Source organism: Gekko japonicus, unplaced genomic scaffold (assembly GCF_001447785.1).
Source record: "Gekko japonicus isolate JY-2015 unplaced genomic scaffold, Gekko_japonicus_V1.1 scaffold974, whole genome shotgun sequence".
In the NCBI taxonomy this organism is placed as follows: Eukaryota; Metazoa; Chordata; class Lepidosauria; order Squamata; family Gekkonidae; genus Gekko; species Gekko japonicus.
In genome coordinates, this window is record NW_015174873.1 from 216,850 (window position 1) to 233,914 (window position 17,065).

General features: G+C 40.1%; 1 protein-coding gene across 1 annotated transcript in view; it reads right to left on the reverse strand.

Moving 5' to 3' along the window:
* RBM20 (RNA binding motif protein 20) overlaps positions 1-16,065 on the reverse strand; it is a 195,993-nt gene extending 179,928 nt beyond the window's left edge. The window contains exon 1 of the mRNA XM_015424828.1: positions 14,485-16,065. Coding sequence (XP_015280314.1) covers positions 14,485-14,642 — 158 coding nt within the window. The 5' untranslated portion in view covers positions 14,643-16,065. The remainder of the gene's footprint in view (positions 1-14,484) is intronic.
* Between the last annotated feature and the right edge of the window lie 1,000 nt (positions 16,066-17,065).

A 17,065-nucleotide genomic window follows, 5' to 3' on the forward strand; every position in this document is an offset into this window, starting at 1 on the left:
GGGAGCTCGTTCCACCAGGTAGGAGCCGCCACCAAAAACGCCCTCGCCTAAGTACGGGCAAGCTTCACACTTTGGGGGCCTGGTACTTCCAGGCGATGGGTATTCCCCGATCGCAGTGCTCTTGAGGGTACATACGGGAAGAGGCAGTCCCTTAGGTAAGCCGGACCCTGGCCATTCAGGGCTTTAAAGGTAAGCACCAGCACTTTGAAGCGAATCTAGTGTGCTATCGGCAGCCAGTGCAGCGCTTGCAACCCAGGCTGAATATGGTCTCGCCTAGAGAGACCCAACAACAACCTGGCCACAGCATTCTGCACTAGCTGTAGCTTCCGGATTTGCAACAGAGGCAGCCCTAAGTAGAGAGTGTTACAGTAGTCAAGCCTCGAGGTGACCGTCGCATGGATCACAGTTGCCAGGTCTTCGCGGTCAAGGTAGGAGACCAACTGCCGAGCCAGCCGCAGATGATAAAAGGCCGCCTTGACAGTGGCTGCTACCTGGGCCTCCATCGTCAACGAGGAGTCCAGGAGCACCCCCAGACTCCTAGCCTCACACCGAGGCACCAGTGGCACCCCATCGAACGGCGGGAGCCCCAACCCCAGACCGGTCCGACTCAGGCCCAGGACCTCCGTCTTTTCCAGGTTTAATTTCAACCGACTCAGCCTGAGCCAACCAGCCACAGCTTGCAACGCCCGATGAAGGTCCTCGGGATCAGAGTCCAACTGGCCACCCAGCATCAGATAGAGCTGGGTGTCATCTGCATATTGATGACACCCAAGCCCACACCTCCGGGCAATCTGGGCAAGGGGGCACATGTAGATGTTAAACAACATCGGGGACAGCACAGCTCCCTGGGGCACCCCACACTCAAGGGGATGCCTTCGGGATCGCTGGTCCCCGATTGCCAATTCAAGGTTTCTACAGCTTCCCTGGGATCAGCTGGAAGTGTGAGATAGAGCTTAATAGGGATGGGCACAAACCACACTAGTTTTCACACTAAGAAAACTGGCTAGGTAAATTCCTTTTAGCTTACTTTTTCAGCAATTTTTTATGCTGGGTTGGTAGTGTAAATTCACAAATTCATTATAGTTTTATCAGTAACAGGTATTTTTATTAAAGCCATTCATGTTTTTATCAGGTAGTATCTGTTTTAAGAAATGTTACCTTCAATTTTAAATATTACAGAAAGATCTGTTCTGTATATTGAGTTAATTCATGCTGATAATGGTTTTTTTATATCAGTTTAGAAATAGAGTATACATTTTCTGAAGTAAAATCTTGGTAAAGAATCCACTTGTCTCATTTGGGAGCTGAATACCTTATTTAAACCCAAACAGAAAAATCTTACTGATAAACAAGCTATACTCATTCTCTGGCATGTTCTTATTCACCTATCTTAAATGTCTTCTTGTAGTATTCTTAACATTTGTGCCTTAACTATCCATTATCTACCAGGCCTTCCATTTTTCTTTCACCACCTGGGCACTTGGAACATTCTTTGCAGTTTGTCACTGCCCTCTCAAGTAGGGACCAAACATCACAGTTTGTTTATACCCTAATTCAAGGTCATTAAACATTAGCTGTTACTTCATGAAAAACCATACCTTGATCTTGATATCTTTTGCACCCTTGTCTATGTTGAAAAAGGGATTTTTAGTACTGTCAGGCTGCAGTCCTACTGACACTTTTTTGGGAGTAAATCCCATTGAATAACATGAGACTTACTTCTGAGTAGATTTGTTTAGGATTGATCCCTCATCTGCTAATTCTTGAACTATTTTCAGAGTGTTTTTACCCCTTAAAAATGTATTTTGAAGACAATTCTGAATACTGGCATTGATCCATATATTTATGAACAACCAGGGACTGACATTTTGTTTTCTGAATTAACATTCCATTCCCCCCAGCTGCTGTTTTATCTTTGTAAGATATTTTTTTTCAATTTAAGTAGCTCTTGCAAGTGCTTGCAGTTTGACATTAATGAAACCTTAAATTTGGTAACTGTTTGCAGGGAGGAGTAATACTCTGTTTATGCGTTTCTTATGGGAGCTACCAAGATAAAGCAAACAGAGCACCGAATAGGGGTCAAATTGCCAATACAGTAATAATTGTGCTGCTAATCCTGTGAAAATTCTGCATGTAAAATAGGGGTCTTATGCAAAGCCTTTTAAAACCAATGGATAGAAACCCACATACTTGAGTGGCCTTTCCATAGTATCTTGTACATACATTAATGGTTAGTATTTGTGAGCATTACCATTCATTGAACTCTTGCCTATTCTGATACATTTATTTTGGGAAGCAAAGAAGAACTCTCTGCTGCATAATTACATTTTTAATTATAGGAGGTAATTTTATTTTTTTTAGTTACTTCATTTATACTCCACTTTTCTCCCCAATGGGGACTCAAAGTGGCTTACATCATTCTCTTCTCCAGGTAATTATCACAGATCTTCTGTGAAATAGGTTAGGCTGAGAGTGTGTTACTGGTCCAGGGTCACGTGGCAAGCTTCCATGGAAGAGTGGGGATTTGAACTGAGGTCCTCCAGATCCTAGTCTGACACTATGACCATTATAACCACACTGGCTCACAGAAGAAAAGGTAATGTGGGTTTTAGCAGGGCAAAAATAAACTGGAGACCCGTGGCAACTTAAAGACTAAAAGGATTTTATTCCTGCCTAAAGATTGCATATGATGTAGTAGGATCTAGTCTACAAAGGCTTTTGCTGAAATAAAATCTTGTTAACCATTCCTGTATTTTTGTTACAACAGACTAAAACGGGTACCCCTCTACAATAATTAGCAGGGGAAATTACTGTTGATAACTGATTATGGCAAGGTCTTCATCCACCTATATTATGTTTTTTGGTAGAAACCTTAGTCTATCACATAGCCATAAATGTCCTTTAAATATCCAGGTTTTCTTTAGTCATCGAGAACTTTAATAGTTGTCATTAATGCCCAGGTTTTTAAAATATACTTCTTATTCTGCTACATTCAAAACTTAATATTATATCCTGAAATATATTAAAATATAATTATACATATTGATTTATATTTTCTGTTAAAATAATGAGAAGGTATTAGGAACAGAGAACTGGAATGGTACTGTAGCTTTGGAAATGATGGAGTGGGCGGAGCCTCCGAGCTGTACACAGCATGTCTGAGTGAGCTCCAGGCCTCTACAGGCCCAATCCATTCACATAAGGTCCTCATCTTTACTAGATTTGGTTCAGCACAGGACCACTGTGTATATTTTGGCCTTGAGCACATTTGGAGACAGTCTTTGAACTGTTTAAACTCTTTCAAACTGGGCTGCCCAGCAGAGCCCCAAGTGAGCTCTCCCTGTAGGATCAGTTGCTTTGTGAGCTCTCTTGGGCAGACCAGTTTAAAGGGACTACCCAAAAGAGCCCTAGCTGAGCCTTCAGAGATAACTCTCCCCAGAGAATCAGCTCCTTTGCAGTCCGAGTCCCTGACAGCCCTAAATTACCCCAGAGACTCTAAATTACTTGTAATACGTCCTACCAGGGAAGAACTGGGCTATCTTGTAGAAACACTTCCTATCTTCCAAAAACACACAAGCTCTTTGACAGTTACCTAGAACACCACGAGCATGGTCTGCTCAACTCTTCTACAGAAAGCTCCAATCATAACCTTACCCCCTTACTTCCTACACCTGTACCCAATAATGGTTACATTTTTTTGGATACTAACCAGGTCTTAGATACTATCGAGAAGGCATATTGGCAAATAAAAATCAACTTGTTGGATACTGCTTCCAAACTCTAAATGCCTATTGAGAAAACTGGAAGAATGGAAAGAGGCTAATCAGGTCACGTTCCCTGAACAAGCTGCTTTCAGAAAGGCCCAATGTACCATCAACCATTGTCTGATATTGCACTGCCTTGCCACAGAGTGCATCAAGGGTTCCACCAGATATCTTTATAGAGATTTTGTAAATCTTGGAGTTGCTTTTGACTCAGTAGAATAAGATTTTGGTCTAAATTGGTGAGTACTAATGTTGACAAACATCTTCTGCATCTGATAAAAGAACTCCACAGCAATGTATCCTCTAAAATTAGAGTAGGCAACTCGGGTTCTCTGACATAAAGTATTCCCGTAGTCAGAGGAGTGAAACAGGGCTGTGTTCTTGCCCTGTGATTAATGACATCATTAAGAGGCTCTCAGACCCTGATCTTTTTCCTCCCCACTTTTGCCCATGGAAAATTTCAACCCTCCTGTACGCAGGTGACATGATTCTGCTGTCCTTAACTTGATTCAGTCTGAGAATATCGCTGTCTAGGCTCAGTGATTATTGTAAAGAAGAATTATTTAACATCCACTATTCAAAGACCAAGGTGATGGTCATTGGAAAGAGGTTATGCAACCTCTGTTGGTCAACAGACAACTTCCCAGTTGATCAGTGCAGAAACTTCAAATACCTGGGAATCACCCTTAGTGATACACTTTCATGGAAGGCTCATTTAGAAATAACAAAATCAGCAGTTCTCCTGGCGACAGGAGCCATCCTAAAATTCTACTGCACTAAAGGAGGCTTCCTGATAGATCCTGCTATGAAAGTCTTCCAGAGCAAGGTAATCACCCAACTTCTCTGTGGTGTAGAGAGGTAAGGGGATAGAACAATGCCATGGGTGGTAACCTGGAGTGAATCCAAAACCTTTTCCTGGAAAAGATCTTAGCACTACCCCTAAATACTCCAGCTTCCCTGCTGAGAGCTGAACTGGGCCGTCCATCTATTCAGGCATGCATGTATATAAACTACTTATAAACTACTGGCACAAACTGAAGAGCGCTCCAGCTAGTCCTCTCCAGCCTTTGTTTCACTTTATTCTAAAAAATATTTCAGATGGCCCTCCAATTATAACAAAATTCTCCATTTGTATAAACTACAGAAACTGCCATATGCTGGGTATATGTGCATGATGTTGCCTGTGATAGGCATCTTATTTCAGGAGCTAAATTCTCTCCCTGGCTTAAATTAACCAAAAAGGATCACTCCAAGGCACACTATCTGACCAAGATTACCTTTTACAAATTTCATACAGGCTTTACATCTATTTGTTTCCAAATAATGCAAACTGCCATGCTTGCAGGTCACTATATACAAAAATCAGTCAATCAGCATCTATGCATTTGCAGAGCTCCAGAACTAGATTTATGTCACTATTTATCGGCCTGTGCACTTTACTACTCAGCTCCTAGGCAAAAATTCTTAGACACAATTCTGGCTAGCTGAGGCCCAAGCACTGCAATGGAGAAAGTTTTATTTCTCCTCACAGATAAGGAGCCAGTAGTCTCCCACACGGTTGCCCTTTTTGCCTTAGTTCCAAAAAAAATTTCAATCCAAGTTAGTGCCTAAAGGCTATGCCAGCAAAATGTTAACTTTTTTCTAAAGCCAGCTGGACAAACATTCGATGGACTACTTTTATTAAATGTATTTTAATACTTTGGCCACCAAATGAGAAGGGAGCACTCACTGGAGAAGACCCTGATGCTGGGAAAGATTGAAGGTCAAAGAAGACGGGGACGGCAAAGGATGAGATGGTTAGACAGTGTCATCGATGCAACGAACATGAAATTGAGCAAACTTCAGAGGACGACGGAAGACAGGAAGGCCTGGTGGGATCTGGTCCATGGGGTCACGAAGAGTCGGACTCGACTGTGCGACTGAACAACAACAAAAATGGCAGTAATCCAGTTTTATTGTTCTGGTTACCTATTGCTACTTTTGTTCTTGCTTGTTCTTGTTTCTAACAGCCTTTGGCTCAATGCAACAGAAACGAACTGAACTTTTAGGGAGTGTGTGAGGCAAGGTGGGGCTTTTGTTCAGCAAGGCTTCTGATAAGCTGTGGCAATCATTTTGTGGCTGGTTCTGTCTCCTGCAGCAGCCATTTTGTGACACCCATTTTGTTGCTGCACCCACCATGCAATGTTAAAATTCCAAATGTGCCCCCTGTTGTAGACTTTCATTTTATCCATATGCTATTCATGAGCCCCTCCCCCACCAAGCCCTTAGGAACAGAATCATAGGAAGGGGGAGGAAGAGGATGTTCTGTTCTGTGAGCTGAGCTCTGATTGCAGTACTTTGAATCAAACCCAACTTATCTGCAATTTAAAACACATTTAGTTGTAAGTCCAATGAACTCAGTGGAACTTACTTTCAAGTAAGGATACAGAGCATTAAGCTTCATATGTACAAAGAGGAAGACTAAAATTAAATAGAAATAAATAATGGTGTGGGGGACAATGCTGTTATATATTTACTCAATAATGGCATTTTAATACCCTGCTATCATCCACAAAAATATATTCACACAAAAGGTTAGAGACTTTATCACTGAGAATTATTATATAAACAGCAAAACAGAATTATATTAATCTGGTAACAAAACAATGCACTACAAACCTATCAAACATATTTACAAGTCCGTATGGTCAAAGCAATGGTATTCCCAGTAGTAGTGTATGGTTGTGAGAGTAGGACTATAAGAAAGGCTGAGCACCAGAGAATAGATTCTTTTGCATTATGGTGCTGGAAGAGTCCCTTGGACTGCAAGAAGATCAAATCAGTCAATCCTAAAGGAAATCAAACCTGAGTGTTCCCTGGAAGGCCAGATACTGAAGCTGAAGCTCAAATAATTTGGCCACAAAATGAGAAGGGAGCACTCACTGGAGAAGACCCTGATGCTGGGAAAGATTGAAGGTCAAAGAAGAAGGGGACGGCAAAGGATGAGATGGTTAGACAGTGTTAACGATGCAACGAACATGAAATTAAGCAAACTCCGGAGCACGACAGAAGACAAGAGGGCCTGGCGTGATGTGGTCCATGGGGTCGCGAAGAGTCGGACTCGACTGTGCAACTGAACAACAGCAGCAGCAGCACGTTTTGATACCTAACATCATTTCCAGCAACAGACTCAAAGCACCTGTGATGTTGAGCGTGAGCATGGTGCCAAAAAGTGGATATAATATAAGGTACAGGCTTATTTTTGCTCAGAAATAGCTTCACCATGAGGTCTGTAAAAGGACATGAAAAGTCAATAGAAAAAAGGCATGATTACAGCAAACATCTCGACACAAAGGCCAATGGAAAGATTATATTAAGAGGAATATTTTGTAAAAGAAATCAAATATCTAACTGCAATCTGCTAAAGGTACTAATCAGAGAAATTGTCAAGACACAAAACGTTTTTAAGAAAATATAAAAATTACATTTGCTTAAAATGACAAGTGAAAAGAATTCCAGGATGTCTCTCCGATTCTCACATTTTAAAAGAATTTATTTCCTCAAAATGCCTAAAATATTATTTGATATAATAAATTTAAAGAAGGAATCATTTAATAGTGATTTAGGTATATTTGAACCCAAGAAATCAGAAGGAGATTGAAACTGGGAAGGGCATCCATGAAGGAGTTAGAAAAGATCCTTAAAGGTAAGGATGTGTCACTGGCGACCAAGATTAATTTAATTCATGCCACAGTATTCCCCATTACTATGTATGGGTGTGAAACTTGGAAATGAAGCAAGCTGACAGGAAACAAGTCAATTCCTCTGACATGTGGTGTTGGAGGAGAGTTTTATGGACACTGTGAACCACCAAAAAGACAAACCTAGTGGGTTCTAGACCAAAATCAAGCTTGAATTCTCCCTAGGAGCTAAAATGACTAAACTGTACTTTGTCATATCATAAGAAGAAAGAGTCACTGGAAAAGACAACAATGCTAGGAAAAGTTGAAGGCAGCAAGAAAAGAGGAAGACCAAACATGAAAGGGATTGATTCCATCAAGGAAACAGCCCTCAGTTTGCAAGACCTGAGAACAGCTGTTAACAATAGGATATTTTTGAGAACATTAATTCAAAGGGTCACCATATAAGTTGGAAGAGGAGAAAGAAGAGGAGGTGGAGAAGAGGAGAAGGAGAAGAGTTGGATTTATACCCTGCACTTCACTCGGGAGTCTCAGAGCAGCTTACAATCTCTTTCCCCTCCTCTCTCTACAACAGACACCTGTCAGGAACTTTAGGCAGGTAATCCACACACCCAGGCTTCTTCAGGAGATAGGTGTTTATTATGGTAACACAGGACTAAAGTACATTTATACAGCCTGTGTTAAGAATGATTTGTAATAAGATAGCCACTAACTTATAGAATATTCAAACAGCCCCCCCCCACCTGCAAAGCCAATAAAGTTTTCTTGCACGCGGGGGCCCTGCCAGCAAGCAATTTTGCGCCTAAAGCAGTTACAGTTCCCAGGCCTGGGGAATTACAGAAAAGCATCTTCAAGGCCAATGTGCAGATAGTGGAGCGCTATACAGAGAAGCACTGAGAACAGGAGGGAGATAATATCCCCCCTCACATTCCAACACCATGACAGAGCTACCTGACAACACCCTGTAAGGTAGGTGGGGCTGAGAGAGCTCTGAGAGAACTGCTCTTGGGAGAACAGCTCAGAGAACTGTGACTGACCCAAGGTCACCCAGCTGACTGCATGTGGAGGACTGGGAAATCAACCCCAGCTCTCCAGATTAGAGTCCACTGCTCTTAACCACTACACCAAACACTCTCTCTCTCTCTCACACACACACACACACACACACTGTATTCACTTACCTTATGCCTACTTAAGAGGAAACTTCAATAACTGCTGTGCACATCATGTGAAAAAATTACCCTATTAGTGTATTCATTTTACAAGATAATCTCAGTATTTTAATGGAGAGAATGACTTAAAAGTCTGTTTTAACACAAGGAAATATTTCTGTTGGGAACAGCAATTAAGTTTTCAATTAGAAAAGCCTAGATTCAGATAATTTGGAAAAGACAAATCTATTGCTATGTAGTCCACAGCTATTACTTGCTTAACCTTGTCTTGCCCTGAAATATGGTTCATAGGTTTCTAGTGAGAAAAATGTATATCATGAAAACTACAGGCACAATAGAAAATCCAACCCATGTCATCTGGAGATCAGTGATCCTTTCCTTTTTACAACCTAAAAAAAAATCACCATGTTCTACAGGGCCATCTCAAATTGGATAATGACTGGAACTAACAATAAAACATAAATTACATAGGCTGTTTCTATTCTCATGAGATTTCTCATGCTTTGAGGCGTAGCATTATTCTTCTTCCGCCACTGCTTCAAGATCTTCCTCCAAGACTTCAAAAGTTAACATGATGAATGCATCTAATGAAAAAGTCTGTTCAAATTTAACAATTCACATTCCATTGGGAAGTTGCATTTTTGAAAAAGTTTGTACTCTTACATTGTAAAAGATGTAAACAGCAACCGGTCCATTTCTATAAGCAGTTTTGAGCATCAGACAAATTCTTGCGTATAATCTGCGTCTTTACGTATACTTTCCGAACAGCAACTGTGGGCAAAAAATTCTTAACTAACAGAAGTGCTAGGTCAGCCATAAAATTAAAAATGGTTAAACCTTCAATGCGTTTGAAAATCTACCAGTTCCAGTTATCCACATTATTTATACTGGTTTTCTCTTTTTAGCACTGCTTAACTGCATTATTAATCACTGTCAAAGAAGTTGTATAATGTCACGTGCATGGGATATTAGACAAGACTAACATACAGACACACAATATGTAGTGAGAAAGAATGAGATGCGGAACTTACATTAAGAAAAATGTAGCTCAGTAAGCTTCTGATTAGTTCTGCTGTTTGGTAGTGTTGCTAGGTTTCTTTTTATTATTATTTCCTTTTCACTGTTCCTCAAGAGCACATGCAGGCAAAGACTGTGAGATTTACTTCTTTTTTATTGTTGTGAAAGTATAGAAAAAGGAAGCAAAAAAGAGTGTTTGGCTAATTAATTATATGGTAACAAGGGACAGATGATGGCAGTAATACCAAAATTGAGAATTATTTTTTATTTACAATCAACATTTCAAATTAATATGAAAACCCTGAAAAAATAGCAATAATGAATCACTGAGCTGGACCGTTTAACTTCTAGAAATACTATTACAATTATAAGCTAATATAAAAACCCTTTATCAGTAATGGCTATAATGAAATATATTCATGGCTAATGCCAGCTCACAGCTAACAACCAACATTGCGTCTATTCTAAATAATATAATGGAAACACAATAAGCAAAATTTAAATACTAAGTCCTGAGGATAATATCAGAAAAAACAGCTAAGTCAAGTTCTTTACCTCTTTCTTTAAAATTAGAATTGAAATCTATTTTAATATTCAAGGCAAAAAAGGCTACATCCATTCTAGATATTTTAGTAAATAAATATCCACAAATCCTATAGCACATATTCTTCCCAAAATGCTATTATTATCTGTTTGGTTTCAGGTAAGTTCTACTAAGAATTCCTATTAACTTAGAAATAAATAGTAAGTGACTTGGAAGATTTGAAAGTTCATTCATCATATCATAAAACCTGATCTTAAGCAGCTTTACCCAAAGTAAAACCCAATGAGTTCAAGGGGGCTTATAGCACAATCCTAAATGGAGTAAGAAGAGCACAACTCTTTTTAGGATTGCACTGTTACTCTCAAGAGTAAGGGACTGTAGACTTAAATCTGCACTTTTTGTAAGTGTTGTAGGAGAATAAACACTGTTTTTCAGCAGAATGATACATTCAAGTGGGGAATCTGAAATTACCAGAAATATAAAATTCGGAGATGTATGGTTGAATGATTGATGGTGATCATCAATAAATTACTGACTGTGACACAGCAAGAACATATTTGAACCTGCCATAATTTCCACTGAGTTCCACTGGTATATCATGTATAAAATGTTAATCTTTCTGTACCTGTACCTGAAGTAACAATGTTTAGGCACAGTGGCTTATATGTATTGTATGAAAAGTAGAACAGGTTAGGTATACAAATAATGTTAATAAGAATATGAGGAACAATCTAATCTCTTACTTCATTTTTCCTCCTACATTTAATATATCCATTATGAAACTGGAATGTGCACTGGACTGCAGTATCTGTAATGATCTCATTTAGTCCCTTCAGATGCAACTCAACCGCTATTTGCACTCAACAGTATTTCTAGTTTGGAAATCAAATGAATGTTGGTTTAGATCATAAACTCTCAGCATTAAACTCTCAGCATTATCAATCTCCCTCTTCACTTTCCAAACCACAGCTCCTTGGGGGATGAAGCCTGCTTGGACTTCGCCCACCCAGCCAGATTCAACATAATATCTGCGATACCATTACCTAACCATACCCATATGTCAGTCAGATTTGTCATTCTACAAGCAGTTGTGGTTTTCCCCAAGCGAGAACTTCATCTGCTTTTACCCCTCCCCAACCTGCAGGAAATCAGATGTCCCACACAGAAACCCCACATTCAGGCGGCAGCTTTTCTGCTTTTCCATTAAAATGACGGATGAACAGATATCATTAGCACTATCATTAGCACACCTTCTTGCAAACTGATTTTTAAGAGCCCTGAGATACACTGGAATATAAAAATGTACAAAGTGTTTGACCAAACTTTAGGGAAAGTAGAATAAAGAGTTTAAAGTATGATATATATTGCAGTTCGCAAATGTGTTTGAAAATGATTAGTGGCTATTTCTATAGTAGTTCCCGCACCATTAATCTATGCAGTGAAATTTATGGCTGTGATCTGAATTTGGGTCTCCCGCTTCCAAATACAGAACTCTCTTTTCACTGACTAAAAAGGCACCTCCCATAGCAAACATAATCGGTACCTGTAATTTCTGTACCCGTAATTTCAAAACTTGCTTGACTAAATTTCATACCACCCAGAATAATATAAACCAGTATGAAAGCCAGAATACTTGCTAGTCCAACAGGAAACAAGAGCAATAAAATAGTAATTTCTACTAAAGTTAGATTCAGTACTCTTATGGAACATTAATCTACTCAAAACCATCTTTCTTTTTAAACACAGTCTACTTTCTGCAGCAAAAATTTACAAATAAGCACAGCAAAACAAAAATCGAAGGGAAGAAAGAGAAGTCCCTACAAGCAAAGAAATTCTGTTTTTTGTGACCAAGCAATTATTTTACTTGTGGAAAGACTACCAATAAATTGTCTCAATAATTTGAAGATCTCCTCTCTGCAGTGCTTCTTATAATGTACATATGAATTTACTAATGTATAGTTAAAATTTCACAAACATGTTCCACGATTTCTATACCAATCAATATCTATCCATATTTTCCAAATGCTTTATTAAATAATGAGCTCAACAACAAAATGGAACTTTTTGTTACTTTCTATTTACTATACTTAGGGTTGAAGCATATTAATTATTGTCAACATGGAAGAAGAGATTAAAATATGCGGCGCAGTTACAAATACCGCGATCATGTTGCACTGCCATAGATGGGAGTGTTTGACATTTGCTATTTTACGCCATGCTGCCATGATAGAAAAAGGCTGGAATATACTATGTCTTTTTAATCAAATGTTTGAAGGCAGATATTATGACAGGTTCTCGTTTTAAATTGTGCTTTTTCAACATTCATTAAAATACGTTTTTCATAGACTGCTTTCTACTATATCATCACATCTATAATTTAGGATATTTAGAACAACTACAAATGTGATATGTGCCTCCATGAAACTGTTTGATTGTAAAATTGAAGAAATCATTGATAATTTCTACATACATTTCGCAGTATCATATTCTGAAGGCCTAGCCCTACCTACTTTCACAACTTGAGTCTGAACACTATTTTATAAAAGAATGGGACAGTGAAACTTACTTCCATTTATTACTGGCTACACATCAAAAAGAAAGGGCTCCTAGCAGGATTCTTATGAATATCTAAACTTTCATATATAAGCAAAGGGCATAAAAATTCTCCTTGCTTTACAGCTCAATGGCTTAGGATGAGAATGGATATGGTGTGCTGTTGTGTTTAAATCCAATACTGGCTGTCATGGACTTTTAAAATCCCACACTACATAACTGTCAAAATATGACATGCACATTAATATTTCCTTAAAACTATTTCCATTATTTCTATTAAGAATATCTGGCTACATATTGTCCTTGAACACTAGCAATGGACTTTAAAAATATCAATATCAAAATCTTTGCAAAAAACACACCTTACAAAAAACAACAACTCTCCACTGTTTCCAAATATTAACAACTTAAAGGGATTAGGTTCACTTTAAACAATTCCTGTGAGAAAGCTTTACAAGTCCGTAGTTAAACAAACAGGCTAGTATTACTTTGCAACACATAGCAGATTTCGTTTCTCATAAAATTTGGAAACTGAACATAAAAAAGACTTCATTAGAAAGTTCAGAAAAAGATTGTTTTTGTACCATATGATAAATTTCCTTACTTCACCCTAGTTTTGCTCTCAACTAGTCAAACAATGATACAGCAACCTCCGTTAATTTGACAATTTTAAAATGTATTGAATAGTAGCCAAACAGTATCCAGGATTTTTTTAAAGTATGACCAGATACTAAAAAAATATTTGTGCATATAATTATATAGCTTCAGTACAGTATGCAATGAATATAATGTATTATATTGCACATTTTTAACTGCCACAGGAATTTTGGCAGGTTAAGTAATGGGATATGTCTATTTTTTAATTAAATCCAGATGCCTATTATGTAGAACTCATGTTTCACCTAATAAATGCAATCTGAAGAATTAATCTTCAGACGTTTCTTTAATTTGAAAATACAGACAATATAGACAACAAGATGTATGCTCTTCAATTTTTCCTCTTTTGTGTACGGTAAATAAAAATATCCATAGAACAGTTGGTGTAATTATAGCGTAATTATGTCCTTAACGTTTTAGTGCATTTACCGCCGGTAAGAGTAATGCAACTTTAAGGAAGAGTAAATGTTCTCCTTCTGATATTGCTAGCTATAACTTATATATAATAGTTACAACTTATATATAATAATATGTATTCCAGCATATCTGCCTCCAGTCAATACCAAGTCTTGATGCAACCACATTTAAAAGTGAAAAAGACAATAAACGCCAACTTTTGCAACATAAACACAGCTAACGGCGGGTACATAAGCGCCATAATGTTTTTATTTGTGTGGTGAACTGGATTTCCTCTTCGACAGAGAAACTCAGCGCAACCTAAATTTTGAGGAACAAAATTCAACTTTTCAGGCTGCCCAACAAGGGGCTCTACCTCATACGTCACAGCTACGGGAAAGTCAGAAAGGTGAGAAACCCTAGCGCTTCTGATTTGGTGGACATATCAAACAAGCGCCCCAGGCACTTGTCTATGGATCCTCTTTTGTCTCTGGTGCTTTGAGACAGACCAGAGTTTCTCGACTTAATCCAGGGGGGAAAGGTTTTACAAGCAGAAATCTCTGGCACTTCCCTGTCTCTGCAGGAGTTCAACAGGAGGGGGTAAAGAAGAGAAACAGACCGGAGAGGACTGCAGAGTCCCCCCCCCGCCTCTCGCCTCTCGCCTCTCCCCCCTCCCCCCGACTTCCCCGCGCGGCTCTTACTTTTGGATGAGTTGGGGCAGGCTGGGTGTCGCCGGCATCCCCCTGGCGGGACCGCTGCTGGCGCCTGACTGGAGGTGGGCCGAGCCGCGGGCATCCCTGTCAGGCTGCTCGGGTCCATTGGGGTCCGGGGCCTGGTTCATGGCAGCCGCAGGGACCATGCAAGGCAGAGCAAGGGTCAGCCGGCGGCCCCCGAGGCGCCCTCGGAATCAGCCCGGAGCACGAGCGCGGCCAGCCGCCTGATCTCCGACTGGACCGCCTGCCCCGCCGCAACTCTCGAGCAACAGGCGGCGGCAAGTGCCACTGGCGCGCGCTCGCTCACTCGCCCTTCTGGACGGCGCCTCCGCTGAGGGGGCAGCAAGCGCCTGGGGAGAAGCATTTATGGCGATGCCTGGCGCAGCGGAGCCAATGGGGGGAGGAGGTGCCCCCTCCTGCGCCGGGAGCCCGCGCGGGAGCCTCGGCCGCCTCGGGGATTTCGCTGACAGGAGAGGGGGACGCGCAGAGGAGACGAGCCTACGCACTGTTGCCTAGTGGGGATGGGAGAAGGGGCTGCTGCCGGGGGGGGGGGGGGTTCGTCGCTCCCGGCGGAGGAAATGCAGAAAATGAGTGTCTTTATACCCCGCGTAGCCTTTAGGAGGCGCAACGATCTGTTTTCGCTCCTTCCTCATCCCCTCCCCCTTTTTGAAGTTTTGGCGTTTGCAACCTCCAGCGCACACGTGCAGTTGACTTTCCTCGGCGCTGTGTCCCGGATTGGACACAGGTTGAATCACGTGGGTTCTCACGTTACGAAGGCAGTGTTCTCCCCCACCCCCTTTTGGCGGGAAGTCGCTTTTAAGGATCGTAGCTGTGTTGTGCGATATCCATCTCTAGCTTAACTATTGCGCTGTGTCACTCCTTCGACGACATAGCTCTGGAAGCTCGGTGCCTGAAGAACCTTTTCATTCCATATGCTTCTTAGAGGGAAAGCATTTCTGTTAAGGAAAGTGTGAAAGGTACATGTATGTTGCTACATGATCGCCCGTGGATGTACTTTGCTACATGCAGAAACACCGGGAAACCACCGGTCGGCACAAATTATGGTTGCCAAGTGCTTGGAGAAAGAGTGCTGCTGTGTCCCTTTAATAGAGGTTTAATGCGATGTTGTTTCCCAGATGATATTACTTACTGGATGTCATGAAAAGCTTCACCAGTCAGTTGCCACACATTTTTTTGCCTCCAGGTTGTTGGCAATCCCAGCAAAAATCCCACACAAATATTGTTTTGTGCTGCAGTATATGAGTATTGGTGTATTGCTTGCTACACTCAAGTATTTTCCACATACAAAAACGGTATAATGAAGCAGACCTTAAAGAAGACATATCTCCACTTTGTTTGCGGAGTTCTGCCAAGCTTTCCCTTACATTGGTTTCATATCCTGTATTCTACTGATATATATGTTTTTAATTAACAGTACTAGAGGCATGCAAATTTGTATTTGCTGTGCAGACATATGGGTTGTTATGTCCTATCCATATTTCAAAATGTTTGGATGTGTAGTGAGAGACAAATGTAAAACTTACAGGCCTGGAATAGCACCTTAAAAAGTAGCCCAAAATGATGCAAATTAACTGAGAATATCCTTGTAACATGATTTTACTCAGAATCTTCTTAACACTTATAAGGAACTCCATGTTTATTTCAGATGTCTTACAAAGGAATGAGAAATTGTCTGATGAATTTTAATTGGAACCATTTTTTGCTTCCAAATAAAAGCTTCAGTGTATACAAAAGGCACCATTAATATTTTGTGTGTTAAACTGGTTCTACTGTGGAGGCAGCTAACAATCTCAAACATCCTATGCAGCTATATTGCACAACAGGTTTGCAAAGGAACATGTTATGAGACATATGTGGCAAGAGTACATATTTTAAGCCACTATGAGATATATACATAAAAGCCATGAGTGCTATATATATATCATTGCTATCTGAAGTATTTATAGAATTCTGCAGCAAACTACTGTAATTTCAAAATTTGCTCTTTGGAAGGCTAAAATGAAGGAAAAAATGTTTGAAAGCAATATAAAAAAAAAACCATGCTCTTCAACAGAAGGAACCCAATCTCTGGAAAAGTAATAACTAAGCAGATGCCAATGCAAACTGCTCAGGTAGGTTTCAATGGAAAAAGAACAGGGCAGGGAGTTGTTTTTAAATAACAGCTTTTTCATGTTTAGGCTGATTCATGGTTGACTATTGTGCATGTTAACCAGGAATGAAGGAAAGGCGGGAAACTATGAAGAACACTCTCAGATCAATAAAACAGGATATCCATTTATATTAGCATAACTATAATGACTCCCCCCCCCAAAGAAACCTGGGAGGGTTTATATGTAAGTGGAAACTTATCTTTAAAATACAGTATGATTTTGTTTGAGCAATCATATCACCAAGCCAAGGATTACCAGTTCTCATGGACTGGAAGTTTTAGAGTTTTTCAGGGAAAGGAGTTAAAGAACTGGGAGAAAAGAGGTTAGCCATCTTCCCCAGAGTCCATTGGCAGCATTGCAATGGAAATCTCTATTCCTCCTCACATAATCCCCCCCCC